Source organism: Phocoena phocoena, chromosome 16 (genome assembly GCF_963924675.1).
Source record: "Phocoena phocoena chromosome 16, mPhoPho1.1, whole genome shotgun sequence".
Classification (NCBI taxonomy): Eukaryota; Metazoa; Chordata; class Mammalia; order Artiodactyla; family Phocoenidae; genus Phocoena; species Phocoena phocoena.
Genome location: NC_089234.1, coordinates 39,182,327 through 39,203,537, shown reverse-complemented (window position 1 = coordinate 39,203,537; position 21,211 = coordinate 39,182,327). Strand labels below are relative to the sequence as shown.

The following is a 21,211-nucleotide window of genomic DNA, read 5'->3' as shown; positions in this document are numbered from 1 at the left end:
CCCCGGTCCAGGAGGATCCCACATGCCGCGGAGCGGCAGGGCCCGTGAACCGTGGCCGCTGAGCCTGCGCGTCCGGAGCCTGTGCTCCACGACAGGAGAGGCCACAACAGTGAGAGGCCCGCGTACTGCAAAAAAAAAAAATAAATTAAATAAAATAAAAAATAAAAAACGTAAATGATAGCTCATCATCCTTTGTTCACCCTGGATAATAAATAAATGTAAAACACTGACTTAAAGATATTTTTCTGCATTAGTGATAAAGACACATTAACAATATAGTCTGAAATGTAAAAAATGATTTATGAAATTAATTAGCAAGTTCCTAGGAGGAAACACAACATCCAGTATATAATAATTTCTGTCCCATATAACTAGTTTGGTATTAATGAAGCCAACATGCAGGGAATATGTACTGTGTGTAGGCACTATGGTTAAAGAACTGGGGTTATAGAGAACACAAGTAGTTCCTGACCTTAAGTTACTGAGAAAGAGCGAAATATGTTAATGTCTATCCCCTAAAATTCATTCCCTCCTTCATTTTAGTAAGAGAACCACCCTCACCAATTTGTGACTAGACAAATGGCTGCCTTTGCAGAGATTACTTTTTTCTAGCTTTTCTTGTAGCTACATTCAGGACAAGAGGATGAGAGCAGGTGAAGGGTGTAACTCCCCTTTGAGGATGAAGCTCCTTGCCCTGTCATTCCTGTCCCCCCCCCATCCCAGACGTGGGAACACCTAGTAGTCCCTGGTGAGGACCCAGCTTCAGCTCTCTATATAATGATCACACCTGGGTGATAGCAGAGCAACAAGATGGAAGCAACCTGGATGCCCGAATAACCACATGGAGTATAGCTGCGCCCAGCTTCCTCCACTGACCTCAAGGATATTACATCAAAGAGAAATAAACTTACATTTTATTTGAACCATTGTATTTTGAGGGCTTTCTTTTTTTTTTTTTTTTTTTGCTATACGCAGGCCTCTCACTGTTGTGGCCTCTCCCGTTGCGGAGCACAGGCTCCGGACGCGCAGGCTAAGCGGCCATGGCTCACGGGCCTAGCCGCTCCGTGGCATGTGGGATCTTCCCGGACCGGGGCACGAACCCGTGTCCCCTGCATCGGCAGGCGGACTCCCAACCACTGTGCCACCAGGAAAGCCCTGAGGGCTTTTTTGACACTGCAACTTAGTGAATCCCTAATACAATAAATAAGCAAACACGAGACATCTGCTGACAGTCTTGCTCCTCAGCTAGTCTTCCTAATTTCTGTAAAAGGCAAACTCCATTGTTCTATAGTTGTTCAGGCCCAAAATTCGGAATCCTTCACTCTTCTCTTTAGCTCACATACAATTTCCAGTCCAACCCATTATCAGATACTATTGGCGGAACTTTTAAAACAGCTCCGAAATTTGACCATTTCTTACCATCTCCACTTGTACCCCTTTAGTCCAAGTCATCATTATCCCCCTTCTTAACTATTTCAATAGCCTCCTAACTGATATTCCAGCTTCCTTTTGCTACTAGAGAGTTTGTCATAGCTGCAAAAAAGCTCTAAGGTAAAGCACGTTGCTCTTTTGCTCAAACCCTTCTAGGAATTCCCACTGTGCTTAAAAGCAAAAAAAGAATATATTTATATATATATTTATATATATAAAGCCCTTACCATGGCTACAATGCCATTGAAACTCTTCTATCATTGCTTTCTTTACCTAACTCCTTCATCTGCACCCCTGTGACCATTTACCCCACTCCAGTCACACTGGCTTCCATACTGTTCTTTGAACATGTCAACCACAACCCCATCTCACGGCTTGACACATTTTTATCCCTTTTGCCTAAAATGTTCTTCCTTCAGATATTAGCATGGCCCATCATCACCTCATTCATGTCTCTGCTTCTGCTTAATGTTCGACTTATAGAGTCCTTCCGTGACTACCGTGCAAAATATACCAATCCTTCCCCATCCTGCATGTCACTCTCTGTCCCCTTACCACACTTCTTTGGTTTTCATAGCACTTATCGGTACCTGATCTCTATATATAGCTCACACACACACACACACACACACACACATACACAGACACACACACACACACACACACATACACAGACACACACACTATATATAATGTGTGCATGTATGTGTGTATATATATATATATATATGTCTGTATTCAACACATACACATTATACATAGTATTTGTTTGCTTGTTGTGTATCTCCCCCATTAGGATAAAAGCACTAGAGAAATTTTGTATCCTTTGGTCTCTACTATAACCTAAGCACTTGGAACAATGTCTGGCACATAATACATGCAAAATAAGTACTTCCTGAATAAATTGGATGAATGAACAAAACACAGTCTGACCAATGTTCTTGTATAGAGGGACCCAGAAGATGTTATAGGAACTTCAGAAAAGAGAATCCAGCCCAGTTAGGAGGTGCCAGAGAAGGCTTCTTAGCAGAGCCAACATCTACATTGACCATGAAGAGCAGTAATATTTCAGTGTATATACTCCAGTCAGAGGAAAACACAGAGTCAGAAAGACAAGCAACTATTTGAAGAAGTTGAGCCAGAGCCACGGAGTACTGAGTGCAGGGAATCTAACAGGGAAGCAGAAGCAGATCAATAAGCAATGGTGCACCCCAGGTGCCAGACACAGGAATTGATGCTTGACATATACTCTATTACTTGACAAACGAGGCAACGATGACTAGGAAAGTTTAGAGAATTTCCCCCGGGTTACTGAGCTAGTTAGATGGCAAAATCAAGATTGAAGTTCGCATCTGCTAAGTTCCAAAACCCAGCTCTCTTCATTACACTGTATAGTCATCCGCCAGAAGGAGTTTGGCTTTTTACCATGGGAAGGCACTGGAAAACATCAAACAGGGAGATGACATAAACATATTTGTCTGTGAGTAAGATCTTGCTTATGGTAGTGTAGAGAACGTATGAAAGTGAAATAAGCCTAGAGACAGAAAGACCTAGAGTAATTGTTGGAAAATTTCAAAAGAAGTTATAATGGTCCTCAACCAGAGCAGCAGCAAACAGGGACACAGGACAGTGATAAGCTGATAGATTGCAGAGGATTTGCAGATCAACAGATGTGGAGCCTGGAACCACTCCTGGGTTTCTAAGCGTGAGCTAATGCCAGGGGAAAAGGAGGTATCATCCATGAATTCGGGGAGTAGAGCAGGTAAAGTACAGAGAGGATTATTTCAATATGGTCACATGCTGCTTAAGGGATGAATCTGGATTAAACTCCTAGAATTTATAGCTTTTAGTCCAGTGGTCATTTCTCTACAAGACAACTGAGACCAAATGGCCAAAGCTTATAACATCAAGCACAAGAGACAGAAACCTACTTCAGTCATCTGGTTATGCCAAGAATAGTCTGTGCTTTGTGAGAACAGGAAACAAAATGTACTGTTGTATAAAACACTGAACTATAACTTGCATAAAGAACAAATATTAAAATTAATTTCTCATCACAATATAATGTCATGTGTGTTCACAGTTGGAGTAAGTCTTTCATCTCCCAATGTTACTTGTCTCATAAAAGCTGCTTTGCGGAGTAGAAAGAAGAACATTGTCTTTCCAAGAACAATAAATGAAAGCAGTATCTTTTTTTAACTCATCCCAAGAAAATGCTTGGTGGTGAGATATCAAAAACAAGCAAATGCACTAGCAAATGAAAAAGCTCTTTGCAAAATGTATCACAAGAGAAATAAGTAGAGATTTCAAACATTTACTTAGCAACGAGTATTTTAAAAGAGATAACCAAGCAATAAGCTGACAGCTTAGGTTTACCTGTGCATTGAGAGTATTACACTGGGACCACATGTAAAATAATGCACTCTCTTTTTAAATCTGAAAGCATTTAAGGTACCAGACGAGTTGTTCTAAGCCTTCAGAATACAAAATGTTGCATCTTCAAGGATGTTTTTAAGTGAGAAATAAGCACAGGGTAAAGCCACTTTCTTCTCCAAAAATGCTGATTGGATTAAAAAATTTTGATTCTTTTATTCCTTTAGAACTATATTTAAAGTCTAATTACAAAAAAAAAAAAAATCAGTATCCTATTACACTAAATCAGGATAATCACTGGGGAACTCAATTCGATTCCCAAATCTTAAACGTTAGAAAGTGTGCAAACAGAACTCACAAAATGCCTCAAGAATACCTTTCAAAACTGTGAAATGGAACGTAATTAACAGGATAATAAGCACTTCAATGGAACTTACTCACCCACTGTCGATACGTATCGGCTATTTGCTCTAGATTTAAATGCCAGCCCTTACAGAAAATTTTGTTTCTAATGTTCCAAGACTTTATTTAAAAAAACATTTGTTTTGTAACATGGTCCTATTTCTGTGCTATTTGAAGGCTGGGGAGTTGATATCTGATATTTTGAACCTTAAACTAATCCTCGATTGTTTTCTGAAACAAACATCCAATTGGTCATATTTGTCTTCAGGTCATATAGCTTAAGGCAGTGTTTCTCAAACTTTTATCCTCAAAACCTCTTTGAGTTATGAAAAATTACTGAAAACCTCAAAAAGCTTTTGCTTACATGGGCTGCATTTATCAATATTTATTCCATTAAACCTTAAAACTGAGAATTTTTGTAAACAGTCATTCTCTTGAAAGTAATAAACTTATTACATGTTAAAAAATATTTTTAAATAAAATTAACTACATTTTAAAAACAAAAAATTTAATAGGAACCATCCCACTGTTTTATTCTTTTTGGAAATCTAATTGATGTCTGGCTCAATAGAAGACAGCTGCATTTTCTGCTCCTGTATTCAACCTGCTGCTATATCTCACATATCATGTGGCTTCTACAAAACTCTACTGTACCCTCATGAGAGAATGAGACAGAAGACAAATAACATGCTCATGTTATTATGAAAATAGTTTTGACCTCAAGGAGCCCCTAAAAGGGTCCACAGACTACACTTTGAGAATTGCTTCATTAAGGATACTAGTTTGCACAAAGTAGAAAGAAATTTTCAGTTTTCTGTGAGGATTTTTCACGGATAATTTTAAAATATTTATGAACATTTATATCTATGATTTACCTACTTAACCTGCGGCATGTAAAACAACTATAATTATAAGAGAACTACTTTCAGCAATCTTCCTCCTATGCTTGGTTTAGTTATAATTCTTGTACCTCCACAATCTGACCTCTTAACTGAGCTTTCAGACGTGTATCCACTGTCATCAACTTGAAATCTCCAGTGGGATGTCTAATAGGCACCTTAACTTCACCTTGTCACAACAGAATTCTTGATTTACTTTCTTAAACATGAACACCTCTCACTTTTTCCCATCTTGGAAAATGGCACCACCATTCACCCAACTATTTAAATCAAAAACCTAAAAGTCATTCCTAATTTCTCTTTCTTTCTCACCCATATCACAACTGTGAGCTGCAGAATACCCCACACTTCCCGCATCTCCCACACTGCCATCCAAGCCCAAGCCAACATCATATTTTGCTTGGATTACTGCTATAGCCCCCCAAATGGTATCCCTGTTGCTTCCACCACTTTACAACACATGTTTTCCAACCTCTGATTATTAGTGCCATCCATTTTTTTTTTACCTATTAAACATAAATCAAACCAGGTCCCATCTCAACCTAAACCCCTAAATCTCTTGGAATAAAAAATCAACTACTTATTGGGTACCACATGTGACCTTGCCTCTGCCAACCTTTCCAACCTCTTAACTCATGCCATTGCCGTCTTTCTGTCTCTAACATTTCCCCACCTTGTAGCTTTACTACTTGCCGTTGTCTGACCTCATCTGGAATCCTGTATCCACACTTTTGCGTCTGGCTCCTTCTTGTCATTCAGGTCTCAACTCAAATGTTACCCTTGCAGGGAAACCTTCCCTGAGCCACCCAATCATTACGACACCCACCTTCATGATTCTCTCTTACATCATCCTGTTGTATCTAATGTATTCATAGCACTGATCACTATCTGAATGTATCTGCTTGCCTCCATGCTTTTTCTTTGTCCTTTTCCCCTATTACCATCACCAGGATGGAAGCTCTAGAAGAGAAGGGGCCGTGTATGTCTTGTTCACTATTACATCCTCAGTGCCCACTGAGATAATAGTCAGCATCGAGGAGGTAGTTTTTAGGAATCGAAATTGAGAAATGAATAATCAAATAAATGAATTAGTAAATCATAGTAAGGAAACTATTGAAGAACTTCATTGAAAACTTTCTTTGCTATTCTCAATTGTTGAGGGAAATACAAAGAATTTCATATATTCATGAACTACATTCCGTTAAATCCAAGCTCTGCTTTATCTATAACACCCTTTCTACTTTTGTAGAAACACACCATATGGAGGGAGAGAAAGTATGGTAGTTCAGCAATGCCTGCTATGTATATATGTAACCTAATTCTCAACACAAAGAAAAATCTGCTGAAACATTTTTCCTATTTCATATGCCTTTGACCTTTACAACCGATAAACTTATATAAAAATTCAAATTCATAGGATTAAATGAAATTTCAAAACTTTCTGTACAAGTCATCTTAATTTGCTTTGAAGAGAATGGTCTGCACAATGGTGCTCAAAAACCTACAAACCAAGTGTTTTTTCTTTGCAGACTAATTTTAAATCACATGAGCCTTATCATCAATACTTATCATTAATCTTCTGCTTTTCTTGTAAATTTGATTTTAACCATTTATGGAATCCTACATATGATACTACCACCACCCCATCACCTCCTGGAAGATAAGCTAAACTCTGAGAATGGATAACTTCATGTAAATTCATATACATGTACATGGGCACAAAGTACAAGTATGTGTGTATTTCCAACAGGGTGAGTCAATACAAATCTTTGCATCAGAAATCTTTCAAATATGGCTTTAATTTGACGGCATGTACCATTATTGAATGAACCATCGGAGAAAGCATAGATCTACCTTAAGAATATGCTGAAGGTATTAAACATTCTAAACCATTATGAAATGCAATGTAATAAAAGAGTAATGTAAAATGATGGTCTATAAACATGAGCCAAATATAAAACATAACACTGAATTATGTTCTTATAGTCATAAAAATGAAAAAAATTGACGAGTATGTGAATGGCTTTTAATGAAAGTTATTACAATAGGCTATTAATTAAGTTCTACTGGGAATAAATGCTCACTCGCTCTCTTCTTTTTACCAGTAGGGAATAAATGATCTTTTAAAGAAGCATACTCGATTTTGAAGGAAAATTTTAAACACTGACTATTAATTACGATTTTATGAAAAATTTTGGTTTCTCTCTGAAAATACACCATTGTGTATTTGTGAAATGGAAAACCACCTTTCATAAGAGTTTGGCCACCTTCACTAGATGCTTTTTATAATATGGCTTTGCCATTGATAAATTAACAGAGTAACTTGCTTTGATATTGAAAAGTGTACAGAATAACTTAACTCTTCCAGTTAAGTTACACAAGAATGCAAAGAGCAAATAAAAAGTAAATGTTTGGGTTTAAAAGCATTAGCTCACATATATTCTTATGAATAACTATAAGATAGTTTTGGATACAAAGAAAGCTACTTAATTTGGTAAAGTTGGGCAAGTTAGGCAAAAAAATGGTATTAAATAAATCATTAATGTAAATATACTCAGTAACAAGTCCTTGATACTTTAAATATGCATGAAATGTGGATTCTCAGGAATTGATTTTAATACCATTTTAAGTCATCTATCATAATTCTAAATCTGGGCACTTCTGCAGGAGCTTTGGTACAAAAATATTTTCATTTTCATCAGAAAGGAGTTTATGGAAGGGCCTAAATATAAAATATAAAGATCATTATATAAATATAAATATCAAAACATAAAGATCAGACTCAGAACGCAACCTTCCAAAGGTACAGTAGTTAAATTCAGATAAAGTATGTGCAATTACAGGCTGCGTTCCTCAAATGCGGAGTCACGGGAGAATTCCAATAAGGACTTCAGAGACCCATTTCAATCTTTCCTGGAGTGGGGGTGGGTGGACTGTTGCCATGGTAGTCACACCAGGCAGTCTCACTGTGCTGGGAAGTAGCGCCCATCTTCCCTGTCCTTTGAGAGTGTGCCGAAACGATTACTAACCATTCAAGGATTTTTCATTAGAGGGATGGATATTAAAAGCATTAGTCTATCTAGCCCCCCCCCACCAAAATCACTGAAAATCTTGTTAAAGTCCCTGAAGAAATACATCTGTGAGTTCTTAAAATGAGCCCTCAACAATTTTAGAATCCTGTTTATTGTTCAGCATGCAAACTTCTCAACAGTTCCATGAAAGGCTGGCTGAAGTAAATTTCACCTCATTAGCAAGAAATCAATGTGTTCTTACACTATTGTTAAGAAGGTACTAATCCACATTTTCTTTTCATTTTTTCAGCTATGCTGATTTTGGTTTTCATTTTCATCAAAAAATATATTTTTAAACTTTCAAATTTGCCATTCTCTCAAAATTGAAGAATGGATATAGTGATATTTTAGCAAAATGAGTCAGCACAGAAGTAAATCCCGTAACTGTTGTGAAGAAAAAAAGATAGTTGTACCTTTTTAACATAATCCATGATCTGTTGTACCAATTTCAGATTAATTTTTTTGAAAAAAATTGATGGCTTTTCAACTCTCATCTCAAAAAAATAAGCATAGCAAGTTTCAACTATTTTGGCTTTCAGGAGTCTTCAAAAGTAAGAAAAGCTACACTCTTCACTTTCTTTTTCACCATTAATAATTTAGAAAGAAAATGGAGAACTATACATTAGTATAACCACAACGTGATAAGGCTTATTTTACAAAATCAAACAAGGACTTCAGTAGCCAAATCAATATTAAGAATACTATCCTTCAAAATATGTCATTTTTGGATAATGATGTTCTTGATCAAACTTCTTTAATTTTTCTTGAATTATACAAAAAATGTCATTACTTTATAGTGGTACATACACATACACCCTTACAAACTTTAGCCAAAAAAAATATTAATCACTTACCCCTATGCATCAAATCTGTCACTAAACGGCTTGTGATTATTTCCAAATGTAAAATCTACCCTCCCAGGAAAAAGAAACCGCTATCATCAAGCATATTCAAAAACATATTTACTGCCCCCTAAGGACAACTTATACAGAATTCTTTAAATATGTTGGAAAAAAAGGACACAGAAGCTAAAATGTACTGCCTTTCCAGCTTCCTGCTTTGAAAGAGACAACTCTCCTTTAGATTACAAATGTGGATATATTCCTTAAAGATAATACCTCACCTGCCTTACCTACTACACACATGCCTTCACGGACACACACATACTCATACACACATATGTGGGCATGAGAAACACTGCCTTCCAGGATTTCTTACAAAGATACAAAAAGCACAGACCAAGAAGGAGACTGATATATTCAACTACATTAAAATTAGTAACTTCTGTTCCTCAGAAGATACTCACAAAGTAGTAAAACTACAAGCTATATAGATGGGAGAAAAATATTTGCAATGCATGTAATTGACAAGGATTAAACTCCAAAATATATAAAGTCAACCAACCAACAAAAAAATGGGCAGAAGACTCCAACAGACACTTCACAGAACACAAACTGCATATAAACACATGAAAAGATGCTCAACCTCATTAGTAATCAGGAACAACGTAACTGGAAACAATCCAAATATAATCAAAAGCAGAAAGGATAAAGAAATTGGGTATAAAATAGTGGGAGCTAATATTGAACAAAAAAGTGAAGTACCAGAAGAATACATGCAGTACTACTAGATTTATATAATATGAAATACAAAAACATTCCAAAGTAAACATGCACATTGTATACAGGGGTGGGTTTTTAAGAAGAAACTTTTGGAGGGCGGGGCTCTCATAAGCTAACTTGTAAGGTACTTGTTCAGAGAAACACAGACTCAGAATCTTGGAGCTTGGGAAAGGGATTAGGAGATGTGTTCAATTCAGCCACAGGGAACCACCCCCCTCCACCCACACAAACTTTCTCCAAGCAGATGCTATGTAGTCATTGCTAGAGTGCCTCCTGAGATAGGGTTCTTGCCATGACATCAGGTTGCTTCATCACTTCTAGAACGTATTAATTAGCAGAATATTGATTCTCAAGCAGACCCAATGTAAGCTCCCCTATAACTTGCATTTTCTTTGGTCATCTAGATTCATGAAGACCAACTCCCTTTTCATGTGACAGTGTTTTCAGCTTTCAAAAACAGTTATTCTCTCCTCCTGAACCTTTCATCTGTACATGATATGGCAACTTGCTAAAAATAAATGTTATGCTTCCTGCACTCGCTCAAGTATATTCAAGTCTTTTTGAAAGGTTGGCACCCCAAAATAAACATGATACCCCATGGGGCATCTAACTATCTCAGTTCCCTGTTCTTGCCATTAACTCCATAACTAAAATACATTTTAATATTCACATTTAAAACTTCCAGATTCCCTTTGCTTATAACTTGTCTCCAAATAGATATTTTGGTTTTATATAAGCAGTTGTTAAAAAACAAAATTCAATTGAGTAAATTTTAAAGATCTTACTGGTTTTAATTAATGGTTCATGAATTGGGCAGTATTCAATCAAGTAAATACGAAAGAAGTCCTAAGGAGCTGTACAAAATAAAAGGCTTTTATAGGCAGAAGGGAGCAGGAACAAGGAAGCGATATTAGACAAAAAAGTGGATTGGTTATGGCAAGGTCAATTTCCTTTTAGGGGATGTCAGGGGCCTACCAGGCAGATTACCTAACTACTGCTAATTAGGTGACTCCTGATTGACTGGTTTAAGATTCCATTTCTGGGAGAGCCAAAACTACAACTGAGTCTCAATGTGGTGACATGGGGCTTAGCATAAGTGGATGCATTCAGGGCCTGTTGTCTTATTTTTAACACAGCACATCAGCTTGTTCTTTATCATTAACATGATAAGCTTGGTCCTGTAAAAGGACTGCAAAAATAACTTTAAGTGCATTGATATTTTAACTGTTCTAACCATAGCTTTCAGATGATCATGAAAAACTCAAAAGGCCAAAAGGACACCTGATTCTGGAGAATAAAATGGTCTGTTTCTCATGTTAAATTTACTGAACTAATTCATATGAAAATGCATTCAACCCCCTCATACTCTCAGGTAGTGTTTTGAATGCCAACTGACATGGTGAAGCGCTTCATTAATGTTCAATTTTACACAAAAATTCCTCTTTGAATGTCAGCTTTTGTATGTTATTTAATCATAAAAACAGTAAAAATGTTTCAGGGGATGGGATGGGGGTGGGAGAGAACTTGCAGCGTGAAGTTGTATAAGTTTGCTGTGGGTGGTGGGTGGCCAGCATGATCCATATCCATATTGAAGAATAAATAGTGTTGGACATCAGCTTAACAAGCAGACCTGGTATCAACCGACTCGCTGGAAAGGGAAGCAGATGACCAGTCTTCAGAAGATAAAAGGGAAACCTCAGTGCAATAACAACAGAAACTTGAGAGATGATGCGAATAATCACAGATCACTTAGAATTAGTGTACAAAAGGCCTATTTAAAAAATCACTTGTGTGATGAGTTGAAAGAATTGTTCCTTCTTGTAAAAGGATTTTTAAAAAACTGCGAGGAAAACAAAATCAGTGCTATTGATGGTAGACAGTAAAAGATTAAACCAAATCACAGTTATGCTTGCAGAAAGAAAGAAGGAACTAATAAGAGGAGAGGGATGGATATGAGACCATATATAAGGACTTAATAAAAGTCGTTATCATTAACAAGCACCTTGTGAAAAACAGCAACTTGATGGTTTCATTTAAAAGTTTAACTTAAAATAGCCAATAATCAAAGAACACTAAACAGATACTTGCCATTTTCAGAAAACAAAATATAATCTATCTGCTTCCACAATGAAAGATCACAGAAAATATGATATCTCTAAGCAAATCAACCACTTCAATGGATATAAACTAGACACTTTTTACTACAAAAATATTAGATTCCTAAAGAAGATGTTTGATTTACATAACCAATTCTCAATCACTAAATCAGAATTTCTTTTGGATGACAGTAGGCAGACATTTAAGTTTATGGAAAAAAAAAAAGAGGGCAAGAATGTAAAGATATTAACAGGTATTACACCATAATTAAGGCCAATGTCTATTGGTTTAAGAAAATAAGCTGTATTCAAGTATTTTGTAAGAGTCATTTATATATTTGAAAACATAATTAAAATATAAATCAAGCCTTAGCAACTTGATCCGCTGCTGCCTTAAGTAACTAATACCAAAACAATTCTGATCAAAACTAGAAACTTCCACTAGCCAGTAACTGTAAATAACTGAAAGTCATACAACTCATTTTGCTTGAAAATACATGATATATTTACACTACCTCCAGATGATTTTTCCCCAGTCATCCTAATTAGTAAAGTCTTAACATATGACCATTCTCCTTTGTTAAAACGATGAGAAAATTTGGCATTTAGGTATGCAGTAATACTTGGGACACTGCCCAAGCTAAAACAAAAATCATTAAAGACACAGGTTAAACAAGTATTTTATGAAGAAAACTTCATTTAACTGAAGAGAGACAGGGAAAATTGGACTGGTTTTTCATGTTAACTCCTGGGTGTTTTTCTGAATGTTTTGATAATATGCAAGTTTGTGAAAGATCCTCTATAGCCTATTCATCCATTGTTGCTGTGGTATACTCTATAAATATTAATAATGTTCACAGATGAAAAAGAATCCATCTATATCAAGAAGGGTGCTATCTAAATTTTGAGAAGATTAAATGTGTTGATAAAAAACTAAGCAATAAAACATTTCCTCAGTTAAAACTTATAAAAATTTAAATGATGGGTTTTTAAAAATTATTTTGACATGAGAATATTAGCATAAAATCAGCCAAACTTACATGGAACTGATTAGAATTATGGCTTGGGGACAGATCAGCATCAGGTTATAAGATCATGGTCATTTAGTGAGTTTAACTGAAGCAAACAACAGCATCATAGCAAAATCTGTGACTTTGAATACTGGTACCCTGTTTTTAAAAGCATAACTAAGATGACTTGCTATTTAGTCAATCTAGCAGTAAAAAGAAGATAAATAAAATATATTAAAATTAGCTTGATGCAATGGGGAAAAAAATTAGTATATTTACCTTTACTTAGGGACATCTGCCACAGGTATTTCTTCTTTATTTTGTTACAAATGTGTTTGTATGTATGAGTGAGTGCATGTGTGCATAAAATCTTTGTTTCCTTCTCTCTTATAAGTCCTTATCATATAACATAAGATGTATTGACTTTATATCATAGTATTTAAGTATTGTTAACTTTACATCATAGTATTTGATTTATGAGGTATTAAGGAGAAGAGTAAACACTACCCATGGACTTTGCATCCTTTTCTGGGAAAAGGGTTTGTTTGTTTTCATTGTACACAGGATCATTATGTCATGTTAGGCAGAAGAATGACCTTATTACTGTCTTTACTTGGAGGCTGAGTATGGTTTAAGGAGATGTATATGGGTGCCAAGTTGACAAGGAATGGACCTGTGATGGTTAATTTTCCATGTCAACTTGCAAACTCATGACATCCAGATATTTGGTCAAACATTACACTAGACATTTCTGTGAAGGTATTTTTTTAGATGGAATTAACATTTAAATCATTAGTCTTTGAGTTAAAGCAGATTACTTTCATAATGTTGGTAGACCTCATCTGATCAGTTGAAGGCCTTAACAGAAAAAACACTGACCTCCCCTGAGGAAGGTGAATTCTGCCAGCAGTTGGCTTTCAGACTTGAGCAGTTGCATCAACCTTTCCCTGCGTCTCCAGCCTGCTGGCCTTACCCTGCGGATTTTGGACTTGCCAGCTTCCACAATCACAGAAGACAATTCCTTAAAATAAACCTCTCTCTTAATACCCAGATACACAAACACGCACACACCCTGTTGGCTCTTTTTCTCTGAAGAACCCTCACTACTACATAGCCCTATAGTTAAGAGCTTGGGTTCTGAATCCAGATTACTTGGGTTCACTCCTAACTCTACTCTAAACCAGTTGGGCCTCAGTCTTCTCACCTATAAAAGGGGATAATAAATATTAGCCCTTAACCTCACGGGATTACTTTGAGAATTAAATAAATTTTATACATGGAAACTGTTTAGAAAAAGCATGCTCTATATGTTGGACATTGAGTTCTAAAAACTCAATAAATATTAACTACGATTTCCAAGCTTCTTCTAATACAGCTAGTAAAGTTGCAGTTAGTCTTAGAAAACACAAATGGCGCGAATAAAAAGAATTTTTTAGAAAAAATATACGAGGAAAACTGCAACACACAGGTTTTCAAAATACTCATTTCTTGAATGGAATATCAATAACGAACATTTGAAAATCGCTGAAGTGAAGTACACCCTGCTTTATACAATAGCTGTGTTCTTAAAAACATACCTGCCAATAAAATACATAAATAATCAAATAATATGAAACTATTGATATGTTATAATCTCATAAATACTTTAAACTTGGTTTCTAATTGTTAATAGTTCTTAACATTTTGCCTCTATATTTATATCCTCCACTTGGCCTCTATATATTTCATCCATTTCTCTCATCCTTCATGCTCAATACCCACATATACCCTTGCCCTATAATTTCACCTCCTTTCCCTGCAATTCTCTATCAAGTGTATATTGTTTGTGTTTTTGTTTATTGTATTTTGTTTTTGTTGGAAGAAAGCCTAGCTGAACATTTATGTCCTTCTGGCTTGAGGAAAACTTTATAACACTGACACAAAAGCTGAAAACCATAAAGAAATAAAAATGACAGAAATTAATACTTAAATATCAGGTGCCTGATATATGTCAAAAAAGACCACAAAGAAAAATTAGTGTAGAAAGAACACTTCTTACATACTGTCAAGTATTTAATGGAAATATTAATACTGATCTTTTCTTCCTATTTATTTACTTTTTAACATCTTTATTGGAGTATAATTGCTTTACGATGGTGTGTTAGTTTCTGCTGTATAACAAAGTGAATCAACTACGTATATGAATGATACTGATTGCTATTCTACAATGCTTTACACTTTACATTACACATCCACACAACTTATTCCATACTAACTTCAAAACAATCCTACAAAGAAGTTAGAAAGCAAGTTTTTCAGCATAGGCACTAAGGACAGGGAATTCTTTGCTGTGGGTCGCTGCCCTGTTGAGTAGCACCCCTGGTCTTTACCTGATAGATGCTAGGAGCCTCCCCCCACTTCCACACTCACTCACATTGTAACCACCAGACATCTCCAGACATTGCCAAATGTCCCTGGGGAACAGAATCATCACCAGTTGAAAACCACTGCCAGAAAGAAATAGTATCTTCTTTTTATAAGCCGGGTGAAACTCAGTGAAGTTGACTGACTTGCCCAAATACACCCCTCCTCTGAATGACCTAGAAACTTGACAGTTATAGGACTCTGCCGTGAATGTTCTGGGTAAAATACGAACTGCCATCAGATAAATCGACTGTGATTTTTCTACGCCAACCGCCTTCTATTACAGACATTTCTGAACTCACTTTCTTTTCCGCTAATTCAGTCATGATTTCTTCATGGCTTCTTTCTTCCTCCAAAAGGAAAACATGCCATCATAAATTTCAAGTTAGAAATACACATTATGAAAATTTATGTAAGCGCAGAACATATTTATACAGTGCATGCCTCGGGTTTTTTTCAAAGCAGTTTCTACCTTAGTTTGTGCAAGATTTATGAAGCAAGCAATTGCTCTTATTAATCAGGTGGCTAATATACCATCCAACCTTTATGATCTGCCTCTATCAGACACATATGAAACACTGAAAACATTCTCTTTTTATAGAAGCATCATAGCAGGAAACCTAGTCATATACTGGGAGGTAAAAGTAGAGCTGAAGACACTTTGATTATCTGACCAAAAAGCTTTGTGAGTCTGCTCAATGATCTGACAGTGTGTGGTCTTATTCAGTGCAATAAATAGCAATTCTTTCTTTCACGTTATCATCCTTTCCGCAGGTCTGAAAAAATACTAGATTCTCATATTAATAATTCTAAACACAAACACTGCAAATGATTAATCAACCACTAAGCAGTGTCCTACCTCTTTTCAAACTATTTCTCAACAACAACAAAAAGGAAAAACGGAATTATATCGTGCAATGCCTTGCCATCTGTGTGCAGGCTGATAAGATGGAAAGAGAATATTTGAATGTCAGAGGAACATAGTTACAAACCATACCTTCCATGACATACACCAGCGACCCCACATCTCCTTCTTTGATGATGCAACTGTCTTTGCCGTACTCCACTGGGTACATACAGTCCACAATCTCTTGGATCTGCGACAGCTCCAAGTTCTTCATAAAGTCGTTGTCAAGGATGGCTTCCTTTATAAGATCCTTGGACCTATGGTAAGAGAGGGAAGATTAACTGGCAGAGCTGACAAGCGCTTTCACCGTTTGTGGAGTTGAGCAGAGCCAGACAGCATTCAGGCACACTACAAAGGCATTTTCTTGTTAGGAAGCCGATAATTTCCTGACAGACCTGAGAACAAAGTAATTCCATGGCAGCAGGAAAGACATTAAGAAATGTTCCTTTAAGTAAAATATCATTTAATGAATATGGGACCGACAAACAAGCAAAACCATACAATTTCATTTTGTTTTACTTATTATTATTACTGTTTTGGGGTGTTTTTTTTTTGCGGTACGCGGGCCTCTCACTGTTGTGGCCTCTCCCGTTGCGGAGCACAGGCTCCGGATGCGCAGGCTCAGCAGCCACGGCTCATGGGCCCAGATGCTCCGCGGCATGTGGGATCTTCCCGGACCGGGGCACGAACCCGTGTCCCCTGCATCGGCAGGCGGACTCTCAACCACTGCGGCACCAGGGAAGCCCTTTACTTATTATTATACACAATTTGTTTACTTATTTTTTTGTGTGCCTCTTCCACTAGACTTTATGCTCTGTGAGGACAGGGATCATTTTTAGCTTTTTCTCTACTATATGCCCAGTGTCTACTACAATGCTAGTTACAGTACAGGTGCTCAAGAAATATGCTGGATTTAAGAAAATAGTAAAGAATTGGATACTTAATTAGCTGTTTGGAAAAACTGGTATAAATGTGACAGTTCTTTATCCACACCTCATGCTTCTTTAGAGAAGATTTATTTCTTCAAGCAGCTTAAGTTGAGGTAACTAGGCAGATAAAACTGCATTGAACAAGATGTTTTAAACACAATATGGTTTACACATGGGATTAAACAGGTAGTCGGCAGGAAAAATATTTACAAATTCCATAATTGGGATTCAGTGGTTAACAGGGAAGTTTTGCAGAACTAGAAATATGGTGATCATTTGATTCTCTGGGATAAGAAGTTTCAAATAAATTCCTAAGGATACAAAACTCAAAGTAAAGAGACACCGAGAAATATTTTGTCAGGAGTTATACAATCAGAGTACTGTCAGAAAAGTCAGAAACTGGATAAGACAAAAGCAAAGTCCTTAGCAACACAGAGCGTAAGCAACACATTTGGAATTCTACGTTAAAAGTCTTAATTTGAAAAGCATCTGACTACAAGCTGGTACTTGTTCACATTTGCTTAACGAGTGGCTTTCAGGGAAGTGACCTGCAGTAGTGAATACTGACTACGGCATTAGCACTCCTCAATTCTTCCTGTTTTCTGTTCTAGACCTCAGTCTAACTGATCTAGCCTTCTCACATTATGTTTTGTAATGATTTGATTTTAAGTAGTAAAAAGGTATACATAAAAAATTAAAACATTATAAAATTTATCAACATGAAAAATGTATCTAGAATGGACTGTTATGATGCAATTAAATTGTTTATGAAGAGTGTTAACAGCAAGGAAAAAATCTTATACTATTTTTAAGTGAAAAAGCATGAAACATTGTTTTTAGAACACAAAAGCACATGTGTGTGAAATGTAAAGAAAATAGGCTTTCAAATTAGATATATTTGGGTCCCAATCCTAGTGCTGTCATGTGTTAAAACCTTGAGCAGGTTGTTTTACTTTTCTGAATTTCCACTAACTTGGAAAAAATATCTGCATTACCATGCTCATAGCAGAATTATTTGCAATAGCCAAGACCTGAAAACAACCTAAGCATCCACTGATGGATGAATGGATGAAGTAGTTGTGGCATGTATATATAGATATAGATATAGATACACAATGGAATATTATTCAGCCATAAAAAATGAGAAAATCCTACCATTTGTAACTACACAGATGAATCTTGAAGGCATTATGCTAAGTGAAATAAATCAGACAGAAAAAGACAAATACTGTATGATCTCACTCTATGTGGAATCAAATTAAAAAAAAAACTCATAGAAAAAAGAGATCAGACTTGTGGTTACCAGAGGTGGTGTGGCGGGGAGGGGGAATCTGAGGAAGATCGTCAAAAGGTACAAACTTCCAGTTGTAAGATAAATAAGTACTAGGGACATGATGTACAAAATAATGACTATAGTTAACATTATTGTATGCTACAAAGGAAAGTTGTTAAGAGAGTAGATCCTAAGAATTTTCATCACAAGGATAATTATTTGAATTTTCTTTTTCTTTTTCTCTATATGAGATGATGGATGTTAACTAAACTTACTGTGATAATCACCTCCCAATATAGGTAAACAAACCATCATGCTTCACACTTCAAATTTATATGGTGATGAATATCAATTATTTCTTAATAAAACTGGAAAAACTATGTGAAGACTGGTAAAAATATAATGTTACTGTGAGTAAATGGTGGGTGAAAAGGTGGTGGTAGTAATTGCAGTTGCAGTAATAGGAAGAGTAGTAATAGAGTGTACAGTCATGACTTGAAACAGTATCAGAAGGAAATAAAATTCTGGCATTGGTTGCCTTTGGTGACAGAATTATTTTTCTCTCTACTTTTCTCTATAAAATTTTCTAGAATGGGCATGCTTTTTTATATGGAAAAAACTCTTTAATTTCAAAGGCAGTTTATTAAAAGTAACTCTGCTATGAGGAAAAATAAAAATAATAATGTATTTCTCATTTAAATAATGAATTAGATACTTAATTTTTTTTTTTTTTTTTTTTGCGGTACGCGGGCCTCTCACTGTTGTGGCCCCTCCCGTTGCGGAGCACAGGCTCTGGACGCGCAGGCTCAGCGGCCATGGCTCACAGGCCCAGCCTTTCCGCGGCATGTGGGATCTTCCCAGACCGGGGCACGAAGCCGTGTCCCCTGCATCGGCAGGCGGACTCTCAACCACTGCGCCATCAGGAAAGCCCTAGATACTCAATATTGGTTGACTGTTATTGTCATATTCAATACTACTCTTTTCAATAGATTCTCTTTCACATGGCCTGTGTGTAAATACTAATGGCAGGAATTTTCACCTGATAAAGAGATGGTGATGGATGGCCAGTGGTTAAGAACTTCAGAGTCTTCAGAATAGACTGTACTTAAAAAGTCCTGTTTGTGAGACTTTTACTTTAGTCTGATAGGACTATTTAACTGTATGTTTCTTTTAATTTTTTTTAAAATTCTGGCTTGCTAAAACTTTATTTTTCCTGAGGCAAAGAGTTGTTTCCCTTGAGTATTCAACACAAGATGCAAAACTTTGTCCCCATCTATGATTTTCATAAAATCTCCTTTCTTAATTATCTTCACCATTCCTGACCTCGAGAATACCAGTAGCAACTTCATAGTGACTCCTGAGATCTACTGTTCTACTAATGATCTACTTTTCCAAATAACAGGACTTATTTGATCTTTAAGAAATTAATTTTAATCGCATTGCATAATATTCTCTTTACTACAAATTCCTTTATTTTCATTGAGTCAGAGAGTAAGGCCATCAATTGGTTCATATTTTTTAATATAATAAAAACTAGATATTATCAATCCCAGAATACCAACTTGTTTAGCTACAGATGACATCTTATCCTTTGGGGAATAATAATAGTGTTCCATTAAAATCTAAGTCCTAGAAATGCTGCAACATTAAAAATAAAGCCCTCTTCCAAGAAGATAAGTAGCTACATCCAAAGGTAATTGAAGAAAGCCACTTCCTCTCTTCTCATAAACGGTACAACTAACCTGTTTTATAAAGACATCAGAAAAGACGACATAACGCAATCTTACACAATCCCTTAGAATTTTCCAACTTTTCCAAGTGCTTATCACAAACTGGAGGGGAGGGGGGAATTTCAGGATGCTCTTACTTCTCCAATTTCATTATAAATGGAGGACATTCAATCTGAAGTCCCTGAAGAAACAAACTGGAGGCTTTCAAACATGCCTTTGTGTTACTTTAAAACAAACTGAGAAATACAGGACCTACGTCTTATCATATATCCCTTCACAGAGATATTGTCCAATGACATTTGCCTCTGAAACATCCCAAATAATCCCTCTCTGCCTTCACAGAGTAATGTAACTCAAAGATGTTCTTGTCAGTGAGTAATATTTAAAGCCCTGCCTCTTCGTGTAATTTTCCTTTAAGTCATTTCCAATTGAAGGCTCAAAATCTTAGGGCAACTCTCATTAGTGTCCACTTGCTCCAACATAATAAACCATAATCAATCAGAGCCTCCACCTAACTCTTCTTGGAATCTTATCCTTTCCCTAAAGAAACAGTCTAACACACTCACTGTAGCTAAGACATGATGCTACATATGCGATCAGTTGAGTTGTGTTATCAGTACGAGAGCTGAGGAAAGCTGCTAGCACAAGTTCCAGAAGGTGGTTAACTGCCCTAACCCCGCGTATATAGCTTAAGAACATTTTGCAAGAATTCAGCAGGCTGACCTGAAAGGCGTAAGAAGCAAATGCCTTGATTTTTTATCCTTCCTGTCTGCTTCTGTGTACAAATAATCTATTTAAAAAACAAAAACAACTTCTTCCATGCCCCAAATTTGTGACAGTTTAATGCAAACAACCGTAAAGGTGACTTGGTTATTTCGAGTTGGCCCTATTGATTTGTCATCATCCAATTGTCAGTCTCTGAAATATTGGCTATACATAATGGTGCGCTGCTAAATGCGCTCTCCAGGAAAAAAAGAAAGAAAGCCCTGGTTTGTAGTGTTTGCCAATTTCCATGGTATAAATACTCCCACTATAGCCACTTTCAAGCTACTAATGTAAAGTCAA

At 36.4% G+C, this 21,211-nt stretch overlaps 1 protein-coding gene across 2 annotated transcripts in view; it reads right to left on the bottom strand.

The window, feature by feature from the left end:
- Positions 1–21,211, bottom strand: part of PRKG1 (protein kinase cGMP-dependent 1) — a 1,186,243-nt gene that overhangs the window by 1,011,491 nt on the left and 153,541 nt on the right. For both annotated transcript variants that reach the window (XM_065894586.1, XM_065894585.1), the window contains exon 2: positions 16,305–16,471. In XM_065894586.1, coding sequence (XP_065750658.1) covers positions 16,305–16,471 — 167 coding nt within the window. The remainder of the gene's footprint in view (positions 1–16,304; positions 16,472–21,211) is intronic.